The 24,996-nt window shown below is 56.2% G+C and overlaps 1 protein-coding gene and 2 long non-coding RNA genes across 3 annotated transcripts; all 3 read right to left on the bottom strand.

The window, feature by feature from the left end:
- Nucleotides 1–36: 36 nt before the first annotated feature.
- Nucleotides 37–1,137, bottom strand: LOC119714805 (uncharacterized). The gene is made up of 3 exons (XR_005262061.2): nucleotides 941–1,137; nucleotides 567–632; nucleotides 37–150 (listed from the first exon to the last, which is right to left on the bottom strand). It is a non-coding gene; the product is annotated as an uncharacterized lncRNA (long non-coding RNA).
- Nucleotides 1,138–10,615: 9,478 nt separating this feature from the next.
- On the bottom strand, nucleotides 10,616–13,760 carry LOC140001055 (uncharacterized). Its single transcript, XM_072032189.1, has 8 exons — nucleotides 13,618–13,760; nucleotides 13,244–13,309; nucleotides 12,756–12,827; nucleotides 12,506–12,577; nucleotides 12,316–12,417; nucleotides 12,100–12,207; nucleotides 11,687–11,831; nucleotides 10,616–11,108 (listed from the first exon to the last, which is right to left on the bottom strand). Exons 2-8 carry the CDS (start codon nucleotides 13,257–13,259, stop codon nucleotides 10,808–10,810), a joined length of 816 nt encoding a protein of 271 aa, XP_071888290.1. The 5' UTR covers nucleotides 13,260–13,309; nucleotides 13,618–13,760; the 3' UTR covers nucleotides 10,616–10,807.
- A 7,218-nt stretch (nucleotides 13,761–20,978) lies between these two features.
- LOC140001056 (uncharacterized) lies at nucleotides 20,979–21,953 on the bottom strand. Its single transcript, XR_011806228.1, has 3 exons — nucleotides 21,824–21,953; nucleotides 21,608–21,715; nucleotides 20,979–21,104 (listed from the first exon to the last, which is right to left on the bottom strand). It is a non-coding gene; the product is annotated as an uncharacterized lncRNA (long non-coding RNA).
- Nucleotides 21,954–24,996: the final 3,043 nt, after the last annotated feature.

Raw genomic sequence — 24,996 nt, 5'->3', positions numbered from 1 at the left:
CTGCATCATCCTGCAGGGATGCCTGGCTGACATTTGGGCTCTGCAGCACCTCGATGCTCCTTCCTTCCGCTGACTTACCTGTTGGATTGCCCTGAGGCCCGTGGACCACATCAAGCTGAGGTGTCGAGTAGCCAGTGCCTGTGAGAACTGCTGCAATCAAACACAGAAGAGAAACATTGGCCTCGCATGGTGTGATCTACCTCCTCCTTAGTGAGCTGCAGCGACTGGAGGGGGCTCAGGCAATGATGAGGGACCCAGGCACGAGCCCAGATTTCCAAAGCCACAAAGGGGCCTGCTGAGCTGCTCCCAAATCCTCTCTCGAGGCCGTGCAGAATGCCCCGCAGGGACCACGCCGACAAAGATGTGGCCCCTCAGGTCTTTCTTACGGGAAGATGTCTGCTGGGCACAAAGGAACCCCCGCGCAGGGGGAGCCTGCAGACCCCAGGAAAAATGATCACCCATGTTTGTCATGGAGCAGCCCGCTGGCCAGTGAGCAGCTGAACCCTTGCTGAGCTAGCTCAACAAAGCGTTAGCAAATAGCAAGGGAATGAACACTGACAACTTACCACCTGTGGGACCCATGCTGGCAGGCTCAGGAACAGGATTCCACGGAGGCACTTCACCAACACTGCCTGTGGGCACAAGTGGGATCAGACACAGGGAAGGGGAGCTTCCCTTGCCTCTCGGGGCCTGCCTCCTCCTCAGTGACTGGGAGGCACTGGCAAAAGCGGTCAGGCAATGACGTGGCCCAAATAGGAAGAAAAGCCTGGGTTCTCCCCTCTCTGTGGAGAGGGGCAGGGGTGGCATCTCTCCAAGTGCAGAAATACTCAGGGCTCATTTGTGCAAGCCCCCTCAAGGCACAAACCCACTTGGAAGACCCTCAAGAAACTATTACAGCACAGTAGCCATCTTCCTCCAAGGAAGCCCACTCACAACTCACCTCGGGGATCCTCCTGAGGCTCCAAAGCAGGATCCAAAATAGGCGAACCGAGCTTGTTGTCATAATCTAAAAGCAAGCAGAGATGAGAGAAGTTCCCATGGCATGCTGTGCATTGACTGAGGGGGCTGAGGCTTCTCGGCCTCAGCGCCGCTCCCGGCCCCCCCGGCAGGAAAAGACCCCTCAGCAGCCACGGCCCCACCGTGCCACCCTGCGCGGCTTCTGCCTCCTGCCTGCCTCCTGCCCGCGGTGCCCGCCCGGCCCTGCTGCTAGCCCGGCCCCGGCCTCTCCATCAATATGCGTGCCGCGCAGCACCATGCCGCCCAGGCTTTGGTGTTGGCCCCGGCCCTGTCCACCCACCTGCTCCCGGTGGTTGCCATGGCGCAGCCTGGGCACCCCGGGCACACAGGGCCACCAGGAGGAGGAAGAAGAGGCAGGCACGGGCCGTGGCTCCCCACACTCGCACCATGCTTCCACCACCACCGCTGCAGCTGCAGCTAGTGCTGCCGTCAGGACCGCTGCGCAGCAGTGCCTGTGGCCCGGCCCAGCATCACAATGGGGTGTCAGGACCTCACGGCCCAGCATCACCCAGAGGTGTTGTGACCTTGCAGCCCTGACGGTGTCTCGGAGAGGTGTGGTGACCTCCTGGCCCTGCAGCATCTCCCTGGCTGCCCTCCTGGGCCTCATCCTCAGCGCCGTAGCCTGCCACCACCGCCTGCACACCCCCATGTACTTCTTCCTCCTCATCCTCGCCCTCCTCGACCTGGGATCCATCTCCACCACTGTCCCCAAAGCCATGGCCAATGCCCTGTGGGACACCAGGGCCATCTCTATCAAGGATAGAGCCTGTGCCACCGTGGCAGCAGCTGCCTGGGGCTATGGGTTCATCAATGCCCTCCTGCACACAGACGAAATGTTTTCTCTTCCTCTCCACCCAGGCAATGCTGTGGACCAGTTCTTCTGTGAAATCCTCTCAGCTACAGCATGAGGATATCAAGATCATATAAGGAGATCAAGAATCGTATAAAGAAAGTGGTTTCATGGACATTTCTCAAGGGCAATAAACATCCTACCTCTCTTGACAAATGTCTGTGACAAATCTTAGTATCTGATTGCTGTCCTTTGCTTGCTTTGTCTTATTATTATACTTATTATTGTTACTATTTTTGTTCTTATTACTACTGCTGCTTATTATCTATCATACTACAATATTTAAATATTTGTCTAATATTTGTAATATAATAATATATTGTAGTATAATATAATGTGATAATTATTGCTGGTAATTATCTTATTGTTATTGCTGTTCTTATTGTTACTGTCTGATGCCTCTGCAGCCAGCTCCTTACCTGCCCTCCTGTCTGTCCTTTTCTGTACTTCTCACTGGAGATTTTCCACTGAGGTGGGGCATGGCTGAAAATGGACTTCAGTAGAGGCATCTTGGACTTAACAGAGAGCTGAGCAATGCATTTTATTTTGTAATCAAATCTCTTTTTATTATATTTTTTTCCCTTCTTTTTGTTCTGGTAAGGCAGAGGAACCCTGTGTCTGTGTGCAGGCAGTGCCACAAACAAAGCAGGTGGAAATTGGTGCAGAAACATCCAGTGGCAGCCTTGGGTGGGAAAAGCTGTGATTTTAACAGGACTGATGGAAATCCCCGGTGACTGATAAGAGAAATGGCAGATGGGGGGGCTGGGGTGAAGACTGCCTATCCAGTGTCTGACAAAAAAAGCCGGACTGCTGTGCTGTATTATTCAATATTTATTGAGGGTACAGCCTGGGGCTCAGTAACTGCCCCAGGCTGCACCCCAGGGGGGCCTCCCCCAGCCCTTGAAGGAGGGTGGGGGCCGTGGGGCCGTTTTGGATTATGTCAAAGGAGCCCAGAGTGGGGATTCGGATGCCCTGCGAGTGGCCACCACATTCCAGACATCTGTTTGCTCTGGAAAGCAAAGGAAAATCTGGTCACAGTGTGTCTGGTGGTCCCACAGCTCCTGCAGCACCCTGAGACCCGATGTTTGGTGCCTGCTCACGCTGGGTCTGGTGGTCCCACAGCTCCAGCAGCATCCCCAGAGCCGGGGTTCGGTGGCAGATGAAAAGCCCCAGCGGAGACACCCCGCCATGGCTCCGCCACTGGGTCTCGCCCAAGGAAAGCCCCAAATGTGGTTGCCAACACTACTCCTGTGGTACCCGTCCCTTTGGCAGTGATGTTGGGCATCAGGCACCTGCGCTGCATGCCATCCCACAGCTCTACCCGGGTCGGCTTCATGCAGGAGGGTTTCCTCTCCTTGGCAGAGGTCGCGTTCAGGCTCATCCCTGCGCTCGTCCTCTGAACAATCCACCCTTGGAGCTGACAGACCAGGGCTTAGGCCCTGAAGAGACGGGCTTGGGGCCTAAATTTGAGGGGTTTGGGGGCTAAGGAGAGGGGTTTGGGGCCTGAAGAGAAAGGTATAGGGCCTAAAGAGAGGGGTCTGGGCCCTAAAGAGAGGGGTTTGGGCCCTAAGGAGGATTTGGGCCCCAAAGAGCAGGGTTTGGGTCTCAAAGAGAAGGGTTTGGGCCCTAAAGAGAGGGTCTGGGCCCTAAAGAGAGGGTTTTGGGCCCTAAAGAGAGGGGTTTGGGCCCTAAAGAGAGGGGTTTGGGGCCTGAAGAGAAGGGCTTGGGGCCTAAGGAGAAGGGTTTGGGACCTAAAGAGAGGGGCTTGGACCTGAAAGACAAGGGTTTGGGCCCTAAAGAGAAGGATCTGGGCCCCAAAGAGCAGGGTTTGGGTCTCAAAGAGAAGGGATTGGGGCCTGAAGAGAAAGGTATGGGGCCTAAAGAGAGAGGTCTGGGCCCTAAAGAGAGGGTTTTGTGGCCTGAAAGAGAAGGGCTTGGGGCCCTAAAGGGAGTGGTTTGGGCTCAAAAAAGAAGAAGGGCTTGGGGCCTAAAGAGAGGGGTTTGCGGCCTGAAAGAGAAGGGCTTGGGCCCTAAAGAGAGGGTTTGGGCCCTAAGGAGGATTTGGGCCCCAAAGAGCAGGGTTTGGGTCTCAAAGAGAAGGGTTTGGGCCCTAAAGAGAGGGTTTGGGGCCCTAAAGAGAGGGTTTTGGGCCCTAAAGAGAGGGATTTGGGCCCTAAAGAGAGGGTCTGGGCCCTAAAGAGAGAGGTTTGGGGCCTAAAGAGAGGGTTTGGGGCCTAAAGAGAGGGTCTGGGCCCTAAAGAGAGAGGTTTGGGGCCCAAAGAGAGGGTTTGGGGCCTAAAGAGAGGGTCTGGGCCCTAAAGAGAGGGGTTTGGGCCCTAAAGAGAGGGGTTTGCGGCCTGAAGAGAAGGGCTCGGGGCCTAAAGAGAGGGTCTGGGCCCTAAAGAGAGGGGTTTGGGGCCTAAAGAGAAGGGCTTGGGGCCTAAAGAGAGGGTCTGGGCCTAAAGAGAAGGGTTTGGGGCCTAAAGAGAAGGGTTGGGAGCAAAAAAGAGGGCTTTGTGCCCTAAAGAGAAGGGCTTGGGCCCTAAAGAGAGGGGCTTAAGCCCTAAAGAGAAGGGTTTGGGCCCCAAAGAGAGGGGTTTGGGCCCTAAAATGTTTGGGCCCTAAAGAGAGGGGTTTGGGCCGTAAGGAGAAGGATTTGGGCCCCAAAGGGCAGGGTTTGGTCCCTAAAGAGAGGGGGTTGGGCCCCAAAGAGAAGGGCTTGGGCTCTAAGGAGAGGGCTTTAGAGCCTAAAAAAGCGGTTTGGGCCCTAAAGAGAAAGGTTTGGGCCCTAAAGAGAAAGGTTTGGGCCCCACAGAGAAAGGTTTGGGAGGCATGAGGCTCTAAAACTGAGGGTGGAAGCCCTTAAAAGGATGTTTTGGACCCCAAAATGAGCTATAGGAGACTGGAAATAACCCTGATCTAAAAAATTAGTCTTTGGGCCATAAAAAGCAGGATCTGGATCCAAACTTGAGGTTTTAGATTGTAAAACAGACGCTTTGATCTTAAAACCAGTGCACTGGGCTCTTGAAAGCAGTTTGGGGTTTGGACCCGTAAAGTAAGCTTTGGGCTCTTACAATGGGGTTGTGGACAATCCAATGTGGCTTTGGGTTCCAAAACGAAGGCTTTGGGTGCTCAGAAGGGGCTTGGGGCATTAAAAATGGTGCTTTAGGTGCGTGCCGTGCGACCGCTGCTCAGAGCAGCCAAAGCAGCAGTGTGCCATCAGCACTGCTCGGGGCGCAAATCCGGAATGGCACCACAAGGGCAGCTGTGATGAAAATTAACTCTAATTAATTATCCCTCGCAGGGTGAAATAAATAACAAACCGCACGGCACAAGTCCCATTCCTGCCCCTTTGGCATCTGCTGCCACCTGCCCCAAGTCAGCCGGGTGCAAATCCTTGTTTATAAGCACTGCCTTGTCATGTCCCGATTAAAATAGCTCTTTGGGGAAAATGAAAATAAAAATTAAAGCAATCTGGGAGCAAAATAAGTAGAGCAAACTTGCCAGCACTATGGTTTTTGGTTTGGTTTGGTGTCTTTGTTTTGCTAATGTGCAAAAAGCAAGCGACCTCCGGACCTCAACCACCAGCAGCCTCCAAACTGAACACGAGAGCCCTGCTGAGAGCTGCAGGGATCGCCCAGCTGCCAGCATCTCCACCTCTCCCCAGCCAACTTCCCTGTCCCGCTGGAGAGAGGGCAGCATGTCCCACGGCCTCTGGCCTCTGTCTTTCTGCTCCTGCTGTGCTGCTCCCCAGCTCCCTTCCCCTGCGTTCCCTGCATGGTGGGCACAGGCTGGCTGACCCCCAGCACCGAGGACCCTCAGGGGTACTTCTCCATCAGAGTCCTGCTGCGTGTTCCCGGGTATTGCTGTACAGAAGAGCCGGACTGCTGTGCTGTCTTATTGGATATTTATTGAAGCTGCAGCCCGGGGCTCAGTAATTGCCCCAGGCTGCACCCCGGGGGGGCCTCCCCCAGCCCTTGAAGGAGGGTGGGGGGGGCCGTGGGGGCGGTGTGTGTGCCCAAGAAGACTTGGGGGCGCTGGGCCCGTCGCGTGCCTTCCATTGTGTTTGTGCAGGGCGTGGGGGCCGCGGAGGCCGGGCTGGTGGCAGGCGGGCAGGTCTTCCAGGCACTGCTGGTGGCCTCTGGTGTCGGGCCTGGCTCTCAGGCCTAGCACGGTGCTCAGGCCTCCTGGACGGGCTGAAGGAGCGGCCACTGCTGTCGCTCTGGGCTGCCTGGGCTGCGGCGAGGCGCCTGCGGGGACAGGAATTGCTGAGGCCGTGCTGCGGCTGCGGTGCCAGGCGGGTGCGAGGCAGCGGGGTGCAGGCACCCGGCTGTACGTGAGCTGCGGGCACGCAGTGCTCTGTGCAGAATTTGGGGCGCCATGTGCCCTGGGCTGGGATTCTGCTCCCCTCCACAACATTCTCCGGCTCGTCTCCTCCCCAGTGCCTCACCGGCCATCCTCACCTGCCTGCTCTGCACGTGCTGTCCCCCGCAGAGACAGGGGTGCCAAGCTGGGCTCAGCATGGCCAGGCCGCAAAAGCCACCGTCTGCCCTTCCCCAGAGCGCCTGGCAAGGACCAGCACTCAGCTCCCTGCCTGGCCCTGGCCCTGGCCCAACAAGGTGGCAGCCTGGGCTCACTGTTCGGTGAGGTGCTGCCCATCCGCTCTTTGGGATGTGTAATTAAACACACAAGCCCTGTCTGTGCTGAAGACACGCACGCTGGCAGCGCTCAGGTGCGGCTGTGACACATTAGATGTCACTCTCCAAGGCAAGGCCCTTTGCCTACGGCTGTCCCTGGCTCTGCTCTTGCTGCGGAAGGACCACGTTTAGCTAAGACCAGCAACAGAAAAAGTGGCTCCAGAACAGAATACCCAGGAATTAGAGGCCAGCTAAAACAGCAGACAGCAGAAAGTTCAGAAGAGTCTGGTCAAAAACTAACTGCTCACTTCACAATACGCCAAAGACAACTGCTACCTGGCTAGCAGCAGACATATACTCATGTTAACAAAGTTAAGGAAAAGAATTTGGGAGCGGGGGAGAAGGAGAGGGAGTGTAGGAACAACAACTCACTGATTTTTCTGCCTCCAACGCCGGATCAGCACGCAGCAGGCAACTGTCACAAGCAGGAGGGGAACCAAGAATGCCGCAGCGCCTTCTATGCAGTAACTTTGGAAATTTGGGGGCTCTGCAGTGTTTGCCTTGTTCTCCCCATCCACGCCTGCAAGAACAATTGTGGACAGTGCTGTGTCCTGTGCACTACCGGGAATTCAGGAGCACAGGAGAGCCAGTGAGGCAGTGCCCCATCTGCACTGGGTCAGGGCATCACTCTGGGCCGCAGTACACCGGAGCGAGGGGTCCCGTTTCCCAGCGTCTGCTCCATGGGTTTCACATGGCCTCGTTCCCTCAAGAGCAAATGGTAATGCTGGGCTAGCAGCTGACCCTGGGACCAGGCTGGACCCACAAGCGGCAGCAGGGGCGCTCGGCCATCTCTGGGGCTCAGCAGTGCCTGCTAGGTGTGAAACTGCGTGTCTCCGTTCTGATCCATCCCTTCCTGCTGTGCAGGTTACGGTGCGTCCACACACGGATTTAGAACCTCAGCTTCTCAAGACTTATGGCACACAGAGTGAAATATACCCACCAGGTGCTGCCTTCTCTAACTCCTTTACGATATCCTCTATGATGTCAGGAGATGTTGGGGAAGGTTTTATTCTTCTAGCTTCATCCTTTGCTCTTAGAGGACCTGAACAGAAAGCAGCAAGAGCACTTTGGCACCAGTGCAATTTGGAGAACCCGGGCGTAGTGTGTGAAGTCAGTGGAATGACTACCCACCCCTGGGAGACCAGCTGGGCTCCAGTGCAGGAAGCAGCCAAGGGTCTGGTAAAGCCCTCCCTGGGGACACTTCTGCAAGCAAAGACCCGTGAGAAGTTTCTGTCACATCAACACCTACATCAGTAGCTCAGAAGGAGAGCATACCAGGGGTCGTGCCTGGACAGGGAACATCCTGCATCATCCTGCAGGGATGCCTGTCTGACATTTGGGCTCTGCAGCACCTGGATGCTCCTTCCTTGCGCTGACTTAGCTGTTGGATTGGTCTGAGACTCGTGGTCCACATGAGGCTGAGGTGTTGGCTAGGCAGAGCCTATGAGAACAGCTGCAATGAAGCAGAGAAGAGAAAGATTGTCCTGGCATGGTGCGATGTACCTCGTCCTTAGTGAGCTGCAGCAACTGGAGGGGGCTCAGGCTATGATGTGCCCCATCTGCACTGGGTCAGGGCATCACCCTGGGCCGCAGAAAACAGGTGGGGTCCTGTTTCCCAGGATCTGCTCCATGGGTTTCACATGGCCTCGTTCCCTCAAGAGCAAAGTTCCAAAATCCCTGGGAGCGGGGTGCGCTGGGAGGTGACCCCTCTCTAACCACAGCCACAGAGCTTGGTGAGCGTCTCTCTGCTGCACTGCTGTCACATGCTGTCACAGCCCAGGGCAGACAGCCATCCCCAGGGAGCCACTCCTGCCTTCCTCTGCAACGCTTGCTGCCTACTGACACTCTGGGGTTTGGCTGCTGCCATGAGGTGCAAGAGCGGGTACCCGGGCAAGAACCTGCACGCGCATGCTGGTTCTGGTTGGTGACAGCGGATGGCCAAGAAACAGCCTTTACCTGGTGTGGCAGTTGCCTGCGTTGCCTCTGCCCCTTTCCCAGAGAGCGGCAGCGTGCGGCCGTTTAATTTCCAAAGTACTTCCTTCGGTACTGTCTCTCTGGCCATCCCTTTAGAAAGAAAGCAGGACAGTGTGAGGATAAGGAACGGCTCCTCCTTTCCAGGATGGTGTCTCTGGAAGGTAGTGCTTCTCAAAAGACAGAGTGAAATATACCCACCAGGTGCTGCCTCCTGTAACTCCTTCACGATATCCTCTATGATGTCAGGAGATGTTGGGGAAGATTTTCATAATTCAGCTTTTCCCTTTATTCTTAGAGGACCTGAACAGAAAGCAGCAAGTTCACTTTGGCACCAGTGCAATTTGGAGAACCCGGGCATAGTGTGTGAAGTCAGTGGAATGACTACCCACCCCTGGGAGACCAGCTGGGCTCCAGTGCAGGAAGCAGCCGAGGGTCTGGTAAAGCCCTCCCTGGGGACACTTCTGCAAGCAAAGACCCGTGAGAAGTTTCTGTCACATCAACACCTACATCAGTAGCTCAGAAGGAGAGCATACCAGGGGTCGTGCCTGGACAGGGCACATCCTGCATCATCCTGCAGGGATGCCTGGCTGACATTTGGGCTCTGCAGCACCTGGATGCTCCTTCCTTGCGCTGACTTAGCTGTTGGATTGGGCTGAGACTCGTGGTCCACATGAGGCTGAGGTGTTGGCTAGGCAGAGCCTATGAGAAGAGCTGCAATGAAGCAGAGAAGAGAAACATTGGCTTGGCATGGTGCGATGTACGTCGTCCTTAGTGAGCTGCAGCAACTGGAGGGGGCTCAGGCAATGATGAGGGAGGCAGGCAGGAGCCCAGATTTGCAAAGTCAGAAAGGGGCGTGGTGATGTGCAGGCTGTGTGTGGGGCTGTTCCGAAATGGTGTGTGGAGGCCGTGTGCAAGACGGGGAGTGTTCGTGGCGTCGGGGAGCTGTGGTGAGAGCGGCGAAATGGGGGGAGAAAAGGGGAAAATGGGCAAACGGGGGGGGGAGGGGGAGGGAGAGAGGGAGGGAGCGGCCCGTCCAGGATGTGTTTCGGACAGCAGGTCTACCCAGTTGGGAGGTGAGGTGTGGTTCGGACAGCAGGTCTACCCAAATGGGAGATGGTGTTCGGACAGCAGGTCTACCCAGATTGGAGATGTTAGGACAGCAGGTCTACCCAGTTGGGAGACAGGGTTCGGACAGCAGGTCTACCCAGATGAGCGATGTTAGGGGAGCAGGTCTACCCAGATGGTTGTGGTGGTTCGGACATCAGGTCTACCCAGATGGCGATGTTAGGACAGCCGGTCTACCCAGTTGGGAGACAGGGTTCGGACAGCAGGTCTACCCAAGTGGGATATGTTAGGACAGCAGGTCTACCCGGGTGGGAGATCAGGCGTGGTTCGGACAGCAGGCCTACCTAGATGGTGTGAGATGTTCGGACAGCAGGTCTACCCAGGGCTTCCGATGGGAGGCTTGATGAGGAGTGTAATTAGGGTTAGGGTTAATATCCCGAGGGGGGGAGGGAATTGGGGGAGGCCCGGGGAGGGTCCTTAATGGCTCGGGGGGTCCTTAATTAGGGTTAGGGGTTGGAGAGAGAGAAGGTGCAGAGTCCTGTTGTGGGTGGGGTTGTATAACTCCGCAACTCCGGAGCTCGAGCCGAGCTCTCAGCACTCTCTCCCACAGCCTGCTGTCATGCTGCTCCGCAAAGGAGCCCCACGGGAGGAGAGGGCCACCCTCAAGTGAGGATTTGCAAATGGTGCTGGCAGCGCCTCGGGTCTCCCCTCTGGTTGCAGTCCCTCGTGCCAGCATGTGGCAATCCCAGCCCTGACTGCAAAGAGCTGGGTACATCTCCGTGTGCCCCTTGAGGAGAGCTGAGCCGTGGGAGCGTTGGCATGGGGCACCCTGGCCCAAATCGGCCATCCGGGCAGTGTCAGGACCTGAGGAGGGCTGGCTGTGGGGAGGAACAGGATCAGGAAGGGCCCGGGCCTGTGTGTGGCTGTGGCACAGCCAGTTTGAACAGGGGGGTTCTTGGCTGAGCGCTGTGCAGGGTCAGTGGCGCGCTCACAGCCCTTCTGCCTGCTCCTGCTGTGCTGCTCCCCAGCTCCCTTCCCCTGCGTTCCTGCATGGTGGGCACAGGCTGGCTGACCCCCAGCACCGAGGACCCTCAGGGGTACTTCTCCATCAAAGTCCTGCTGTGGGTCCCTGGGTATTGCTGTACAGAAGAGCCGGACTGCTGTGCTGTCTTACTCAATATTTATTGAGGGTACAGCCTGGGGCTCAGTAATTGCCCCAGGCTGCACCCCGGGGGGGCGTCCCCCAGCCCTTGAAGGAGGGTGGTGGGGGCCGTGGGGGCGGTGTCCGTGCCCATGAGGCCTGGGGGGCGCTGGGCCTGTCGCGTGCCTTCCACTGTTGTGGGGGCCGTGGGGGCCGCGGAGGCCGGGCTGGTGGCAGGCGGGCAGGCCTTCCAGGCACTGCTGGTGGCTGCTGGCGTCGGGCCTGGCTCTCAGGCCTCTCACGGTGCTCAGGCCTCCTGGATGGCCTCAAGGAGCTCTGGGCTGCCTGGGCTGCGGCGAGGCGCCTGCGGGGACAGGAATTGCTGAGGCCGTGCTGCGGCTGCGGTGCCAGGCGGGTGCGAGGCAGCGGGGTGCAGGCACCCAGCTGTACGTGAGCTGCGGGCACGCAGTGCTCTGTGCAGAATTTGGGACAACCCGTGCCCTCGGATGGGACTCGGATCCCCTCCACAACCTCGTCTCCTCCCCAGCGCCTCGCCGGCCATCCTCACCTGCCTGCTCTGCACGTGCTGTCCCAGGAAGAAGACCTGGCCCCCGCAGAGACAGGCTTGCAAAGCTGGGCTCAGCATGGCCAGGCCCCAAAAGCCACCGTCTGCCCTTCCCCAGAGCGCCTGGCAAGGACCAGCACTCAGCTCCCTGCCTGGCCCTGGCCCTGGCCCAACAAGGTGGCAGCCTGGGCTCACTGTTCGGTGAGGTGCTGCCCATCCGCTCTTTGGGATGTGTAATTAAACACACAAGCCCTGTCTGTGCTGAAGACACGCATGCTGACAGCACGCAGGTGCGGCTGTGACACACTGACTGCCCCTCTTCAAGGCAAAGAATTTGGGAGGAGGTGAGGAGAGGGAGTGCGGGAACAACAACTCACCGATTTTTCTGCCTCCAACGCCGGATCAGCACACAGCAGGCAACTGTGCCAAGCAGGAGGGGAACCAAGAACGCTGCAGCCCCTTCTATGCAGTACCGGCGGTAGTTTGGGGGCTCTGTGGTTTTCGCCTTGTTCTCATCCACGCCTGGAAGAACAATTGTGGACATTGCTGTGTCCTGTGCACTCCTGGTAATTCAGGAGGGGCAGTGAGGCAGTGCCCCATCCGCACTGGCTCAGGGCATCACTGGGGGCCTAAGTTCACAGGAGGGGTCCCGTTTCCCAGCGTCTGCTCCATGGGCTTCACATGGGTTTGGCTGCTGCCATGAGGTGCAAGAGCGGGTACCCGGGCAAGACCCTGCACGCGCATGCTGGTTCTGGTTGGTGACAGCGGATGGCCAAGAAACAGCCTTTACCTGGCGTGGCAGTTGCCTGCGCTGCCTTTGCTCTCTTGCCAGGGAGTGGCAGCGTGCGACTGTTTAATTTCCAGAGTACCTCCTTGGGCACTGTCTCTCTGGCTATCCCTTTAGAAAGAAAGCAGGACAGTGTGAGTATAAGGAACGGCTCCTCCTTTCCAGGATGGTGTCTCTGGAAGGTAGTGCTTCTCAAAAGACAGAGTGAAATATACCCACCAGGTGCTGCCTTCGCTAACTCCTTTACGATATCCTCTATGATGTCAGAGGACGCTGGGGAAGCTTTTCTTAAATCAGCTTTTCCCTTTCTTCTAAGAGGACCTGAACAGAAAGCAGCAAGTTCACTTTGGCATCAGTGCAATTTGGAGAACTGGGCATAGTGTGTGAAGTCAGTGGAATGACTACCCACCCCTGGGAGACCAGCTGGGCTTCAACGCAGGAAACAGCCGAGGGTCTGGTAAAGCCCTCCCTGGGGACACTTCTGCAAGCAAAGACCCGTGAGAAGTTTCTGTCACATCAACACCTACATCAGTAGCTCAGAAGGAGAGGATACCAGGGGTCGTGCCTGGACAGGGCACAACCTGCATCATCCTGCAGGGATGCCTGGCTGACATTTGGGCTCTGCAGCACCTCGATGCTCCTTCCTTGCGCTGACTTACCTGTTGGATTGCCCTGAGGCCCGTGGACCACATCAAGCTGAGGTGTCGAGTAGCCAGTGCCTGCGAGAACTGCTGCAATCAAACACAGAAGAGAAACATTGGCCTCGCATGGTGTGATCTACCTCGTCCTTAGTGAGCTGCAGCGACTGGAGGGGGCTCAGGCAATGATGAGGGACCCAGGCACGAGCCCAGATTTCCAAAGCCACAAAGGGGCCTGCTGAGCTGCTCCCAAATCCTCTCTCGAGGCCGTGCGCAACGCCCCGCAGGGACCACGCCAACAAAGATGTGGCCCCTCAGGTCTTTCTTACGGGAAGATACCTGCTGGGCACAAAGGAACCCCCGCGCAGGGGGAGCCTGCAGACCCCAGGAAAAATGATCACCCATGTTTGTCATGGAGCAGCCCGCTGGCCAGTGAGCAGCTGAACCCTTGCTGAGCTAGCTCAACAAAGCGTTAGCAAACAGCAAGGGAATGAACACTGACAACTTACCACCTGTGGGACCCATGCTGGCAGGCTCAGGAGCAGGATTCCACGGAGGCACTTCACCAACACTGCCTGTGGGCACAAGTGGGATCAGACACAGGGAAGGGGAGCTTCCCTTGCCTCTCGGGGCCTGCCTCCTCCTCAGTGACTGGGAGGCACTGGCAAAAGCGGTCAGGCAATGACGTGGCCCAAATAGGAAGAAAAGCCTGGGTTCTCCCCTCTCTGTGGAGAGGGGCAGAGGTGGCATCTCTCCAAGTGCAGAAATACTCAGGGCTCATTTGTGCAAGCCCCCTCAAGGCACAAACCCACTTGGAAGACCCTCAGGAAACTATTACAGCACAGTAGCCATCTTCCTTCAAGGAAGCCCACTCACAACTCACCTCGGGGATCCTCCTGAGGCTCCAAACCAGGATCCAGCTGAGAAGCTGGATATGGAGAACCAACCTGGTCATAATCTAAAAGCAAGCAGAGATGAGAGAAGTTCCCATGGCATGCTGTGCATTGACTGAGGGGGCTGAGGCTTCTCGGCCTCAGCGCCGCTCCCGGCCCCCCCGGCAGGAAAAGACCCCTCAGCAGCCACGGCCCCACCGTGCCACCCTGCGCGGCTTCTGCCTCCTGCCTGCCTCCTGCCCGCGGTGCCCGCCCGGCCCTGCTGCTAGCCCGGCCCCGGCCCCTCCATCAATATGCGTGCCGCGCAGCACCATGCCGCCCAGGCTTTGGTGTTGGCCCCGGCCCTGTCCACCCACCTGCTCCCGGTGGTTGCCATGGCGCAGCCTGGGCACCCCGGGCACACAGGGCCACCAGGAGGAGGAAGAAGAGGCAGGCACGGGCCGTGGCTCCCCACACTCGCACCATGCTTCCACCACCACCGCTGCAGCTGCAGCTAGTGCTGCCGTCAGGACCGCTGCGCAGCAGTGCCTGTGGCCCGGCCCAGCATCACAATGGGGTGTCAGGACCTCACGGCCCAGCATCACCCAGAGGTGCTGTGACCTTGCAGCCCTGACGGTGTCTCGGAGAGGTGTGGTGACCTCCTGGCCCTGCAGCATCTCCCTGGCTGCCCTCCTGGGCCTCATCCTCAGCGCCGTAGCCTGCCACCACCGCCTGCACACCCCCATGTACTTCTTCCTCCTCATCCTCGCCCTCCTCGACCTGGGCTGCATCTCCACCACTGTCCCCAAAGCCATGGCCAATGCCCTGTGGGACACCAGGGCCATCTCTATCAAGGATAGAGCCTGTGCCACCGTGGCAGCAGCTGCCTGGGGCTATGGGTTCATCAATGCCCTCCTGCACACAGACAAAATGTTTTCTCTTCCTCTCTGCCCAGGCAATGCTGTGGACCAGTTCTTCTGTGAAATCCTCTCATCTACAGCATGAGGATATCAAGATCATATAAGGAGATCAAGAATCGTATAAAGAAAGTGGTTTCATGGACATTTCTCAAGGGCAATAAACATCCTACCTCTCTTGACAAATGTCTGTGACAAATCTTAGTATCTGATTGCTGTCCTTTGCTTGTTTTGTCTTATTATTATACTTATTATTGTTATTATTTTTGTTCTTATTGCTACTGCTGCTTATTATCTATCATATTATAATATTTAAATATTTGTCTAATATTTGTAATATAATAATATATTGTAGTATAATATAATGTGATAATTATTGCTGGTAATTATCTTATTGTTATTGCTGTTCTTATTGTTACTGCCTGATGCCTCTGCAGCCAGCTCCTTACCTGCCCTCCTGTCTGTCCTTTCCTGTACTTCTCACTGGAGATTTTCCACTGAGGTGGGGCATGGCTGAAAATGGACTTCAGTAGAGGCATCTAGGACTTAACAGAGAGCTGAGCAATGCATTTTATTTTGTAATCAAATCTCTTTTTATTATATTTTTTTCCCTTCTTTTTGTTCTGGTAAGGCAGAGGAACCCTGTGTCTGTGTGCAGGCAGTGCCACAAACAAAGCAGGTGGAAATTGGTGCAGAAACATCCAGTGGCAGCCTTGGGTGGGAAAAGCTGTGATTTTAACAGGACTGATGGAAATCCCAGGTGACTGATGAGAAATGGCAGATGGGGGGGCTGGGGTGAAGACTGCCTATCCAGTGTCTGACAAAAAAAGCCGGACTGCTGTGCTGTCTTATTCAATATTTATTGAGGGTACAGCCTGGGGCTCAGTAACTGCCCCAGGCTGCACCCCAGGGGGGCGTCCCCCAGCCCTTGAAGGAGGGTGGGGGCCGTGGGGGCGGTGTATGTGCCCACGAGGCCTGGGGGGCGCTGGGCCCGTCCTGTGCCTTCCCATGTTATTGTGCCAGGCATGGGGGCCGTGGGGGCCGCGGAGGCCGGGCTGGTGGCAGGCGGGCAGGTCTTCCAGGCACTGCTGGTGGGACCTAAAGAGAGGGGCTTGGACCTGAAAGACAAGGGTTTGGGCCCTAAGGAGAAGAAGGCTTTGAGCTCTAAGGAGAAGGGCTTGTGCCATGAAGGGAGGGGTATGGGCCCGGAAGGGAGGGGCTTGGGCCCTAAAGAGGGTTTGGGCCCTGAAGAGAGTTTGGACCCTAAAGAGGGTAAGAGAAGGGTCTGGGCCCTAAAGAGAGGGGTTTGGGCCTCAAAGATAGGGGTTTGGGCCCTAAAGAGAAGGATCTGGGCCCCAAAGAGCAGGGTTTGGGTCTCAAAGAGACGGGTTTGGGCCCTAAAGAGAGGGTTTTGGGCCCTAAAGAGAGGGATTTGGGCCCTAAAGAGAGGGTCTGGGCCCTAAAGAGAGGGTCTGGGCCCTAAAGAGAGAGTTTTGGGGCCTAAAGAGAGGGTTTGGGCCCTAAAGAGAGGGTCTGGGCCCTAAAGAGAGGGTCTGGGCCCTAAAGAGAGGGTTTGCGGCCTGAAGAGAAGGGCTCGGGGCCTAAAGAGGGTCTGGGCCCTAAAGAGAGGGGTTTGGGCCTCAAAGATAGGGGTTTGGGCCCTAAAGAGAAGGATCTGGGCCCCAAAGAGCAGGGTTTGGGTCTCAAAGAGAAGGGTTTGGGACCTGAAGAGAAAGGTATGGGGCCTAAAGAGAGGGGTCTGGGCCCTAAAGAGAGGGGTTTGTGGCCTGAAAGAGAAGGGCTTGGGCCCTAAAGGGAGTGGTTTGGGCTCAAAAAAGAAGAAGGGCTTGGGGCCTAAAGAGAGGGGTTTGCGGCCTGAAAGAGAAGGGCTTGGGCCCTAAAGAGAGGGTTTGGGCCCTAAGGAGGATTTGGGCCCCAAAGAGCAGGGTTTGGGTCTCAAAGAGAAGGGTTTGGGCCCTAAAGAGAGGGTTTTGGGCCCTAAAGAGAGGGATTTGGGCCCTAAAGAGAGGGTCTGGGCCCTAAAGAGTAGGTCTGGGCCCTAAAGAGAGAGGTTTGGGGCCTAAAGAGAGGGTTTGGGGCCTAAAGAGAGGGTCTGGGCCCTAAAGAGAGAGGTTTGGGGCCCAAAGAGAGGGTTTGGGGCCTAAAGAGAGGGTCTGGGCCCTAAAGAGAGGGTCTGGGCCCTAAAGAGAGGGGTTTGTGGCCTGAAGAGAAGGGCTCGGGGCCTAAAGAGAGGGTCTGGGGGCTAAGGAGAGGGGTTTGGGGCCTAAAGAGAGGGTCTGGGCCCTAAAGAGAAGGGTTTGGGGCCTAAAGAGAGGGTCTGGGCCCTAAAGAGAAGGGTTGGGAGCTAAAAAGAGGGCTTTGTGCCCTAAAGAGAAGGGCTTGGGCCCTAAAGAGAGGGGCTTAAGCCCTAAAGAGAAGGGTTTGGGCCCCAAAGAGAGGGGTTTGGGCCCTAAAATGTTTGGGCCCTAAAGAGAGGGGTTTGGGCCCTAAGGAGAAGGATTTGGGCCCCAAAGGGCAGGGTTTGGTCCCTAAAGAGAGGGGGTTGGGCCCCAAAGAGAAGGGCTTGGGCTCTAAGGAGAGGGCTTTAGAGCCTAAAAAAGTGGTTTGGGCCCTAAAGAGAAAGGTTTGGGCCCTAAAGAGAAAGGTTTGGGCCCCACAGAGAAAGGTTTGGGAGGCATGAGGCTCTAAAACTGAGGGTGGAAGCCCTTAAAAGGATGTTTTGGACCCCAAAATGAGCTATAGGAGACTGGAAATAACCCTGATCTAAAAAATTAGTCTTTGGGCCATAAAAAGCAGGATCTGGATCCAAACTGGAGGTTTTAGATTGTAAAACAGACGCTTTGATCTTAAAACCAGTGCACTGGGCTCTTGAAAGCAGTTTGGGGTTTGGACCTGTAAAGTAAGCTTTGGGCTCTTACAATGGGGTTGTGGACAATCCAATGTGGCTTTGGGTTCCAAAACGAAGGCTTTGTGCCCTCAAAAGGGGCTTGGGGCATTAAAAATGGTGCTTTAGGTGCGTGCCGTGCGACCGCTGCTCAGAGCAGCCAAAGCAGCAGTGTGCCATCAGCACTGCTCGGGGCGCAAATCCGGAATGGCACCACAAGGGCAGCTGTGATGAAAATTAACTCTAATTAATTATCCCTCGCAGGGTGAAATAAATAACAAACTGCACGGCACAAGTCCCATTCCTGCCCCTTTGGCATCTGCTGCCGCCTGCCCCAAGTCAGCCGGGTGCAAATCCTTGTTTATAAGCACTGCCTTGTCATGTCCCGATTAAAATAGCTCTTTGGGGAAAATGAAAATAAAAATTAAAGCAATCTGGGAGCAAAATAAGTAGAGCAAACTTGCCAGTGCTATGGTTTTTGGTTTGGTTTGGTGTCTTTGTTTTGCTAATGTGCAAAAAGCAAGCGACCTCCGGACCTCAACCAGCAACAGCCTCCAAACTGAACACGAGAGCCCTGCTGAGAGCTGCAGGGATCGCCCAGCTGCCAGCATCTCCACCTCTCCCCAGCCAACTTCCCTCTCCCGCTGGAGAGAGGGCAGCATGTCCCACGGCCTCTGGTCTCTGTCTTTCTGCTCCTGCTGTGCTGCTCCCCAGCTCCCTTCCCCTGCGTTCCCTGCATGGTGGGCACAGGCTGGCTGACCCCCAGCACCGAGGACCCTCAGGGGTACTTCTCCATCAGAGTCCTGCTGCGTGTTCCCGGGTATTGCTGTACAGAAGAGCCGGACTGCTGTGCTGTCTTATTGGATATTTATTGAAGCTGCAGCCCGGGGCTGAGTAATTGCCCCAGGCTGCACCCCGGGGGGGCCTCCCCCAGCCCTTGAATGAGGGTGGTGGGGGCTGTGGGGGCGGTGTATGTGCCCAAGAAGACTTGGGGGCGCTGGGCCCGTCGCGTGCCTTCCATTGTGTTTGTGCAGGGCGTGGGGGCCGTGGGGGCCGCGGAGGCCGCGGAGGCCGGGCTGGTGGCAGGCGGGCAGGTCTTCCAGGCACTGCTGGTGGCCTCTGGTGTCGGGCCTGGCTCTCAGGCCTCTCACGGTGCTCAGGCCTCCTGGATGGCCTCAAGGAGCTCTGGGCTGCCTGGGCTGCGGCGAGGCGCCTGCGGGGACAGGAATTGCTGAGGCCGTGCTGCGGCTGCGGTGCCAGGCGGGTGCGAGGCAGCGGGGTGCAGGCACCCGGCTGTACGTGAGCTGCGGGCACGCAGTGCTCTGTGCAGAATTTGGGGCGCCATGTGCCCTGGGCTGGGATTCTGCTCCCCTCCACAACATTCTCCGGCTCGTCTCCTCCCCAGCGCCTCACCGGCCATCCTCACCTGCCTGCTCTGCACGTGCTGTCCCCCGCAGAGACAGGGGTGCCAAGCTGGGCTCAGCATGGCCAGGCCGCAAAAGCCACCGTCTGCCCTTCCCCAGAGCGCCTGGCAAGGACCAGCACTCAGCTCCCTGCCTGGCCCTGGCCCTGGCCCTGGCCCAACAAGGTGGCAGCCTGGGCTCACTGTTCGGTGAGGTGCTGCCCATCCGCTCTTTGGGATGTGTAATTAAACACACAAGCCCTGTCTGTGCTGAAGACACGCACGCTGGCAGCGCTCAGGTGCGGCTGTGACACATTAGATGTCACTCTCCAAGGCAAGGCCCTTTGCCTACGGCTGTCCCTGGCTCTGCTCTTGCTGCGGAAGGACCACGTTTAGCTAAGACCAGCAACAGAAAAAGTGGCTCCAGAACAGAATACCCAGGAATTAGAGGCCAGCTAAAACAGCAGACAGCAGAAAGTTCAGAAGAGTCTGGTCAAAAACTAACTGCTCACTTCACAATACGCCAAAGACAACTGCTACCTGGCTAGCAGCAGACATATACTCATGTTAACAAAGTTAAGGAAAAGAATTTGGGAGCGGGGGAGAAAGAGAGGGAGTGTAGGAACAACAACTCACTGATTTTTCTGCCTCCAACGCCGGATCAGCACGCAGCAGGCAACTGTGCCAAGCAGGAGGGGAACCAAGAATGCCGCAGCGCCTTCTATGCAGTAACTTTGGAAATTTGGGGGCTCTGCAGTGTTTGCCTTGTTCTCCCCATCCACGCCTGCAAGAACAATTGTGGACAGTGCTGTGTCCTGTGCACTACCGGGAATTCAGGAGCACAGGAGAGCCAGTGAGGCGGTGCCCCATCTGCACTGGGTCAGGGCATCACTCTGGGCCGCAGTACACCGGAGCGAGGGGTCCCGTTTCCCAGCGTCTGCTCCATGGGTTTCACATGGCCTCGTTCCCTCAAGAGCAAATGGTAATGCTGGGCTAGCAGCTGACCCTGGGACCAGGCTGGACCCACAAGCGGCAGCAGGGGCGCTCGGCCATCTCTGGGGCTCAGCAGTGCCTGCTAGGTGTGAAACTGCGTGTCTCCGTTCTGATCCATCCCTTCCTGCTGTGCAGGTTACGGTGCGTCCACACACGGATTTAGAACCTCAGCTTCTCAAGACTTGTGGCGCACAGAGTGAAATATACCCACCAGGTGCTGCCTTCTCTAACTCCTTTCTGATTTTCTCTAAGATGTGAGACGACGCTGGGGAAGGTTTTATTCTTCTAGCTTCATCCTTTGCTCTTAGAGGACCTGAACAGAAAGCAGCAAGTTCACTTTGGCACCAGTGCAATTTGGAGAACCCGGGCATAGTGTGTGAAGTCAGTGGAATGACTACCCACCCCTGGGAGACCAGCTGGGCTCCAGTGCAGGAAGCAGCTGAGGATCTGGCAAAGGTCTCCGTGGGGACACTTCCGCAAGCAAAGACCCGTGAGAACTTTGTGTCACATCAACACCTACATCAGTAGCTCTATGGCCAAGAAACAGCCTTTACCTGGTGTGGCAGTTGCCCGCATTGCCTTTGTTCCTTTGCCAGAGAGCGGCAGCGTGCGACCGCTTAATTTCCAAAGCACCTCCTTCGGCACAGTCTCTCTAACCATCCCTTTAGAAAGAAAGCAGGACGCTGATTATAAGGAACTGCTCCTCCTTTCGAGGATGGTGTCTCTGGAAGGTAGTGCTTCTCAAAAGACAGAGTGAAATATACCCACCAGGTGCTGCCTCCTGTAACTCCTTTATGATTTCCTCTACGATGTCAGAGGACGCTGGGGAAGGTGTTATTCTTCTAGCTTCATCCTTTGCTCTTAGAGGACCTGAACAGAAAGCAGCAAGTTCATTTTGGCACCAGTGCAATTTGGAGAACCCGGGCATAGTGTGTGAAGTCAGTGGAATGACTACCCACCCCTGGGAGACCAGCTGGGCTCCAGTGCAGGAAGCAGCCGAGGGTCTGGTAAAGCCCTCCCTGGGGACACTTCTGCAAGCAAAGACCCGTGAGAAGTTTCTGTCACATCAACACCTACATCAGTAGTTCAGAAGGAGAGCATACCAGGGGTCGTGCCTGGACAGGGCACAACCTGCATCATCCTGCAGGGATGCCTGTCTGACATTTGGGCTCTGCAGCACCTGGATGCTCCTTCCTTGCGCTGACTTAGCTGTTGGATTGGGCTGAGACTCGTGGTCCACATGAGGCTGAGGTGTTGGATAGGCAGAGCCTATGAGAACAGCTGCAATCAAGCACAGAAGAGAAACATTGGCCTGGCATGGTGTGATCTACCTCCTCCTTAGTGAGCTGCAGCAACTGGAGGGGGCTCAGGCTATGATGTGCCCCATCTGCACTGGGTCAGGGCATCACCCTGGGCCGCAGAAAACAGGTGGGGTCCTGTTTCCCAGGATCTGCTCAATGGGTTTCGGATGGCCTCATTCCCTCAAGAGCAAAGTTCCAAAATCCCTGGGAGCGGGGTGCGCTGGGAGGTGACCCCTCTCTAACCACAGCCACAGAGCTTGGTGAGCGTCTCTCTGCTGCACTGCTGTCACATGCTGTCACAGCCCAGGGCAGACAGCCATCCCCAGGGAGCCACTCCTGCCTTCCTCTGCAACGCTTGCTGCCTACTGACACTCTGGGGTTTGGCTGCTGCCATGAGGTGCAAGAGCGGGTACCAGGGCAAGAACCTGCACGCGCATGCTGGTTCTGGTTGGTGACAGCGGATGGCCAAGAAACAGCCTTTACCTGGTGTGGCAGTTGCCTGCGTTGCCTCTGCCCCTTTCCCAGAGAGCGGCAGCGTGCGGCCGTTTAATTTCCAAAGTACTTCCTTCGGTACTGTCTCTCTGGCCATCCCTTTAGAAAGAAAGCAGGACAGTGTGAGTATAAGGAACGGCTCCTCCTTTCCAGGATGGTGTCTCTGGAAGGTAGTGCTTCTCAAAAGACAGAGTGAAATATACCCACCAGGTGCTGCCTTCGCTAACTCCTTTATGATTTCCTCTACGATGTCAGAGGACGCTGGGGAAGGTGTTATTCTTCCAGCTTTATCCTTTGCTCTTAGAGGACCTGAACAGAAAGCAGCAAGAGCACTTTGGCACCAGTGCAATTTGGAGAACCAGGGCATAGTGTGTGAAGTCAGTGGAATGACTACCCACCCCTGGGAGACCAGCTGGGCTCCAGTGCAGGAAGCAGCTGAGGGTCTGGTAAAGCCCTCCCTGGGGACACTTCCGCAAGCAAAGACCCGTGAGAACTTTGTGTCACATCAACACCTACATCAGTAGCTCTATGGCCAAGAAACAGCCTTTACCTGGTGTGGCAGTTGCCCGCATTGCCTTTGTTCCTTTGCCAGAGAGCGGCAGCGTGCGACCGCTTAATTTCCAAAGCACCTCCTTCGGCACAGTCTCTCTAACCATCCCTTTAGAAAGAAAGCAGGACGCTGATTATAAGGAACTGCTCCTCCTTTCGAGGATGGTGTCTCTGGAAGGTAGTGCTTCTCAAAAGACAGAGTGAAATATACCCACCAGGTGCTGCCTCCTGTAACTCCTTTATGATTTCCTCTACGATGTCAGAGGACGCTGGGGAAGGTGTTATTCTTCTAGCTTCATCCTTTGCTCTTAGAGGACCTGAACAGAAAGCAGCAAGTTCATTTTGGCACCAGTGCAATTTGGAGAACCCGGGCATAGTGTGTGAAGTCAGTGGAATGACTACCCACCCCTGGGAGACCAGCTGGGCTCCAGTGCAGGAAGCAGCCGAGGGTCTGGTAAAGCCCTCCCTGGGGACACTTCTGCAAGCAAAGACCCGTGAGAAGTTTCTGTCACATCAACACCTACATCAGTAGTTCAGAAGGAGAGCATACCAGGGGTCGTGCCTGGACAGGGCACAACCTGCATCATCCTGCAGGGATGCCTGTCTGACATTTGGGCTCTGCAGCACCTGGATGCTCCTTCCTTGCGCTGACTTAGCTGTTGGATTGGGCTGAGACTCGTGGTCCACATGAGGCTGAGGTGTTGGATAGGCAGAGCCTATGAGAACAGCTGCAATCAAGCACAGAAGAGAAACATTGGCCTGGCATGGTGTGATCTACCTCCTCCTTAGTGAGCTGCAGCAACTGGAGGGGGCTCAGGCTATGATGTGCCCCATCTGCACTGGGTCAGGGCATCACCCTGGGCCGCAGAAAACAGGTGGGGTCCTGTTTCCCAGGATCTGCTCAATGGGTTTCGGATGGCCTCATTCCCTCAAGAGCAAAGTTCCAAAATCCCTGGGAGCGGGGTGCGCTGGGAGGTGACCCCTCTCTAACCACAGCCACAGAGCTTGGTGAGCGTCTCTCTGCTGCACTGCTGTCACATGCTGTCACAGCCCAGGGCAGACAGCCATCCCCAGGGAGCCACTCCTGCCTTCCTCTGCAACGCTTGCTGCCTACTGACACTCTGGGGTTTGGCTGCTGCCATGAGGTGCAAGAGCGGGTACCAGGGCAAGAACCTGCACGCGCATGCTGGTTCTGGTTGGTGACAGCGGATGGCCAAGAAACAGCCTTTACCTGGTGTGGCAGTTGCCTGCGTTGCCTCTGCCCCTTTCCCAGAGAGCGGCAGCGTGCGGCCGTTTAATTTCCAAAGTACTTCCTTCGGTACTGTCTCTCTGGCCATCCCTTTAGAAAGAAAGCAGGACAGTGTGAGTATAAGGAACGGCTCCTCCTTTCCAGGATGGTGTCTCTGGAAGGTAGTGCTTCTCAAAAGACAGAGTGAAATATACCCACCAGGTGCTGCCTTCGCTAACTCCTTTATGATTTCCTCTACGATGTCAGAGGACGCTGGGGAAGGTGTTATTCTTCCAGCTTTATCCTTTGCTCTTAGAGGACCTGAACAGAAAGCAGCAAGAGCACTTTGGCACCAGTGCAATTTGGAGAACCAGGGCATAGTGTGTGAAGTCAGTGGAATGACTACCCACCCCTGGGAGACCAGCTGGGCTCCAGTGCAGGAAGCAGCTGAGGGTCTGGTAAAGCCCTCCCTGGGGACACTTCCGCAAGCAAAGACCCGTGAGAACTTTGTGTCACATCAACACCTACATCAGTAGCTCTATGGCCAAGAAACAGCCTTTACCTGGTGTGGCAGTTGCCCGCATTGCCTTTGTTCCTTTGCCAGAGAGCGGCAGCGTGCGACCGCTTAATTTCCAAAGCACCTCCTTCGGCACAGTCTCTCTAACCATCCCTTTAGAAAGAAAGCAGGACACTGATTATAAGGAACTGCTCCTCCTTTCGAGGATGGTGTCTCTGGAAGGTAGTGCTTCTCAAAAGACAGAGTGAAATATACCCACCAGGTGCTGCCTCCTGTAACTCCTTTACGATATCCTCTATGATGTCAGGAGATGTTGGGGAAGATTTTCGTAATTCAGCTTTTCCCTTTATTCTTAGAGGACCTGAACAGAAAGCAGCAAGTTCATTTTGGCACCAGTGCAATTTGGAGAACTGGGCATAGTGTGTGAAGTCAGTGGAATGACTACCCACCCCTGGGAGACCAGCTGGGCTCCAGTGCAGGAAGCAGCCGAGGGTCTGGTAAAGCCCTCCCTGGGGACACTTCTGCAAGCAAAGACCCGTGAGAAGTTTCTGTCACATCAACACCTACATCAGTAGCTCAGAAGGAGAGCATACCAGGGGTCGTGCCTGGACAGGGCACAACCTGCATCATCCTGCAGGGATGCCTGTCTGAGATTTGGGCTCTGCAGCACCTGGATGCTCCTTCCTTGCGCTGACTTAGCTGTTGGATTGGGCTGAGACTCGTGGTCCACATGAGGCTGAGGTGTTGGCTAGGCAGAGCCTATGAGAAGAGCTGCAATGAAGCAGAGAAGAGAAAGATTGGCCTGACATGGTGCGATGTACGTCGTCCTTAGTGAGCTGCAGCAACTGGAGGGGGCTCAGGCAATGATGAGGGACCTAGGCAGGAGCCCCGATTTGCAAAGGCAGAAAGGGGCGTGCTGATGTGCAGGCTCTGTGTCGGGGTCTTCCGAAATGGTGTGTGGAGGCCGTGTGCAAGACGGGGAGTGTTCGTGGCGTCGGGGAGCTGTGGTGAGAGCGGCGAAATGGTGGGAGAAAAGGGGAAAATGGGCAAACGGGGGGGGGAGGGGGAGGGGAGGGGAAGGGGAGG

This window comes from Anas platyrhynchos, chromosome 37 (assembly GCF_047663525.1).
Source record: "Anas platyrhynchos isolate ZD024472 breed Pekin duck chromosome 37, IASCAAS_PekinDuck_T2T, whole genome shotgun sequence".
NCBI classification, from domain to species: Eukaryota; Metazoa; Chordata; class Aves; order Anseriformes; family Anatidae; genus Anas; species Anas platyrhynchos.
Note: the sequence above shows the minus strand (reverse complement) of the source record. Positions and strands in the feature narration are given on the sequence as shown.

Coding starts and splice junctions, on each gene's coding strand:
- LOC140001055 (XM_072032189.1), bottom strand. Junction 11,832..12,099: donor GCAGGCAACTGCCACGCCAG/GTAAAGGCTGTT, acceptor TTGTTCTTCCAG/GCGTGGATGAGAACAAGGCG. Junction 11,109..11,686: donor CGTTGGAGGCAGAAAAATCG/GTGAGTTGTTGT, acceptor CTGTCCCCGCAG/GCGCCTCGCCGCAGCCCAGG.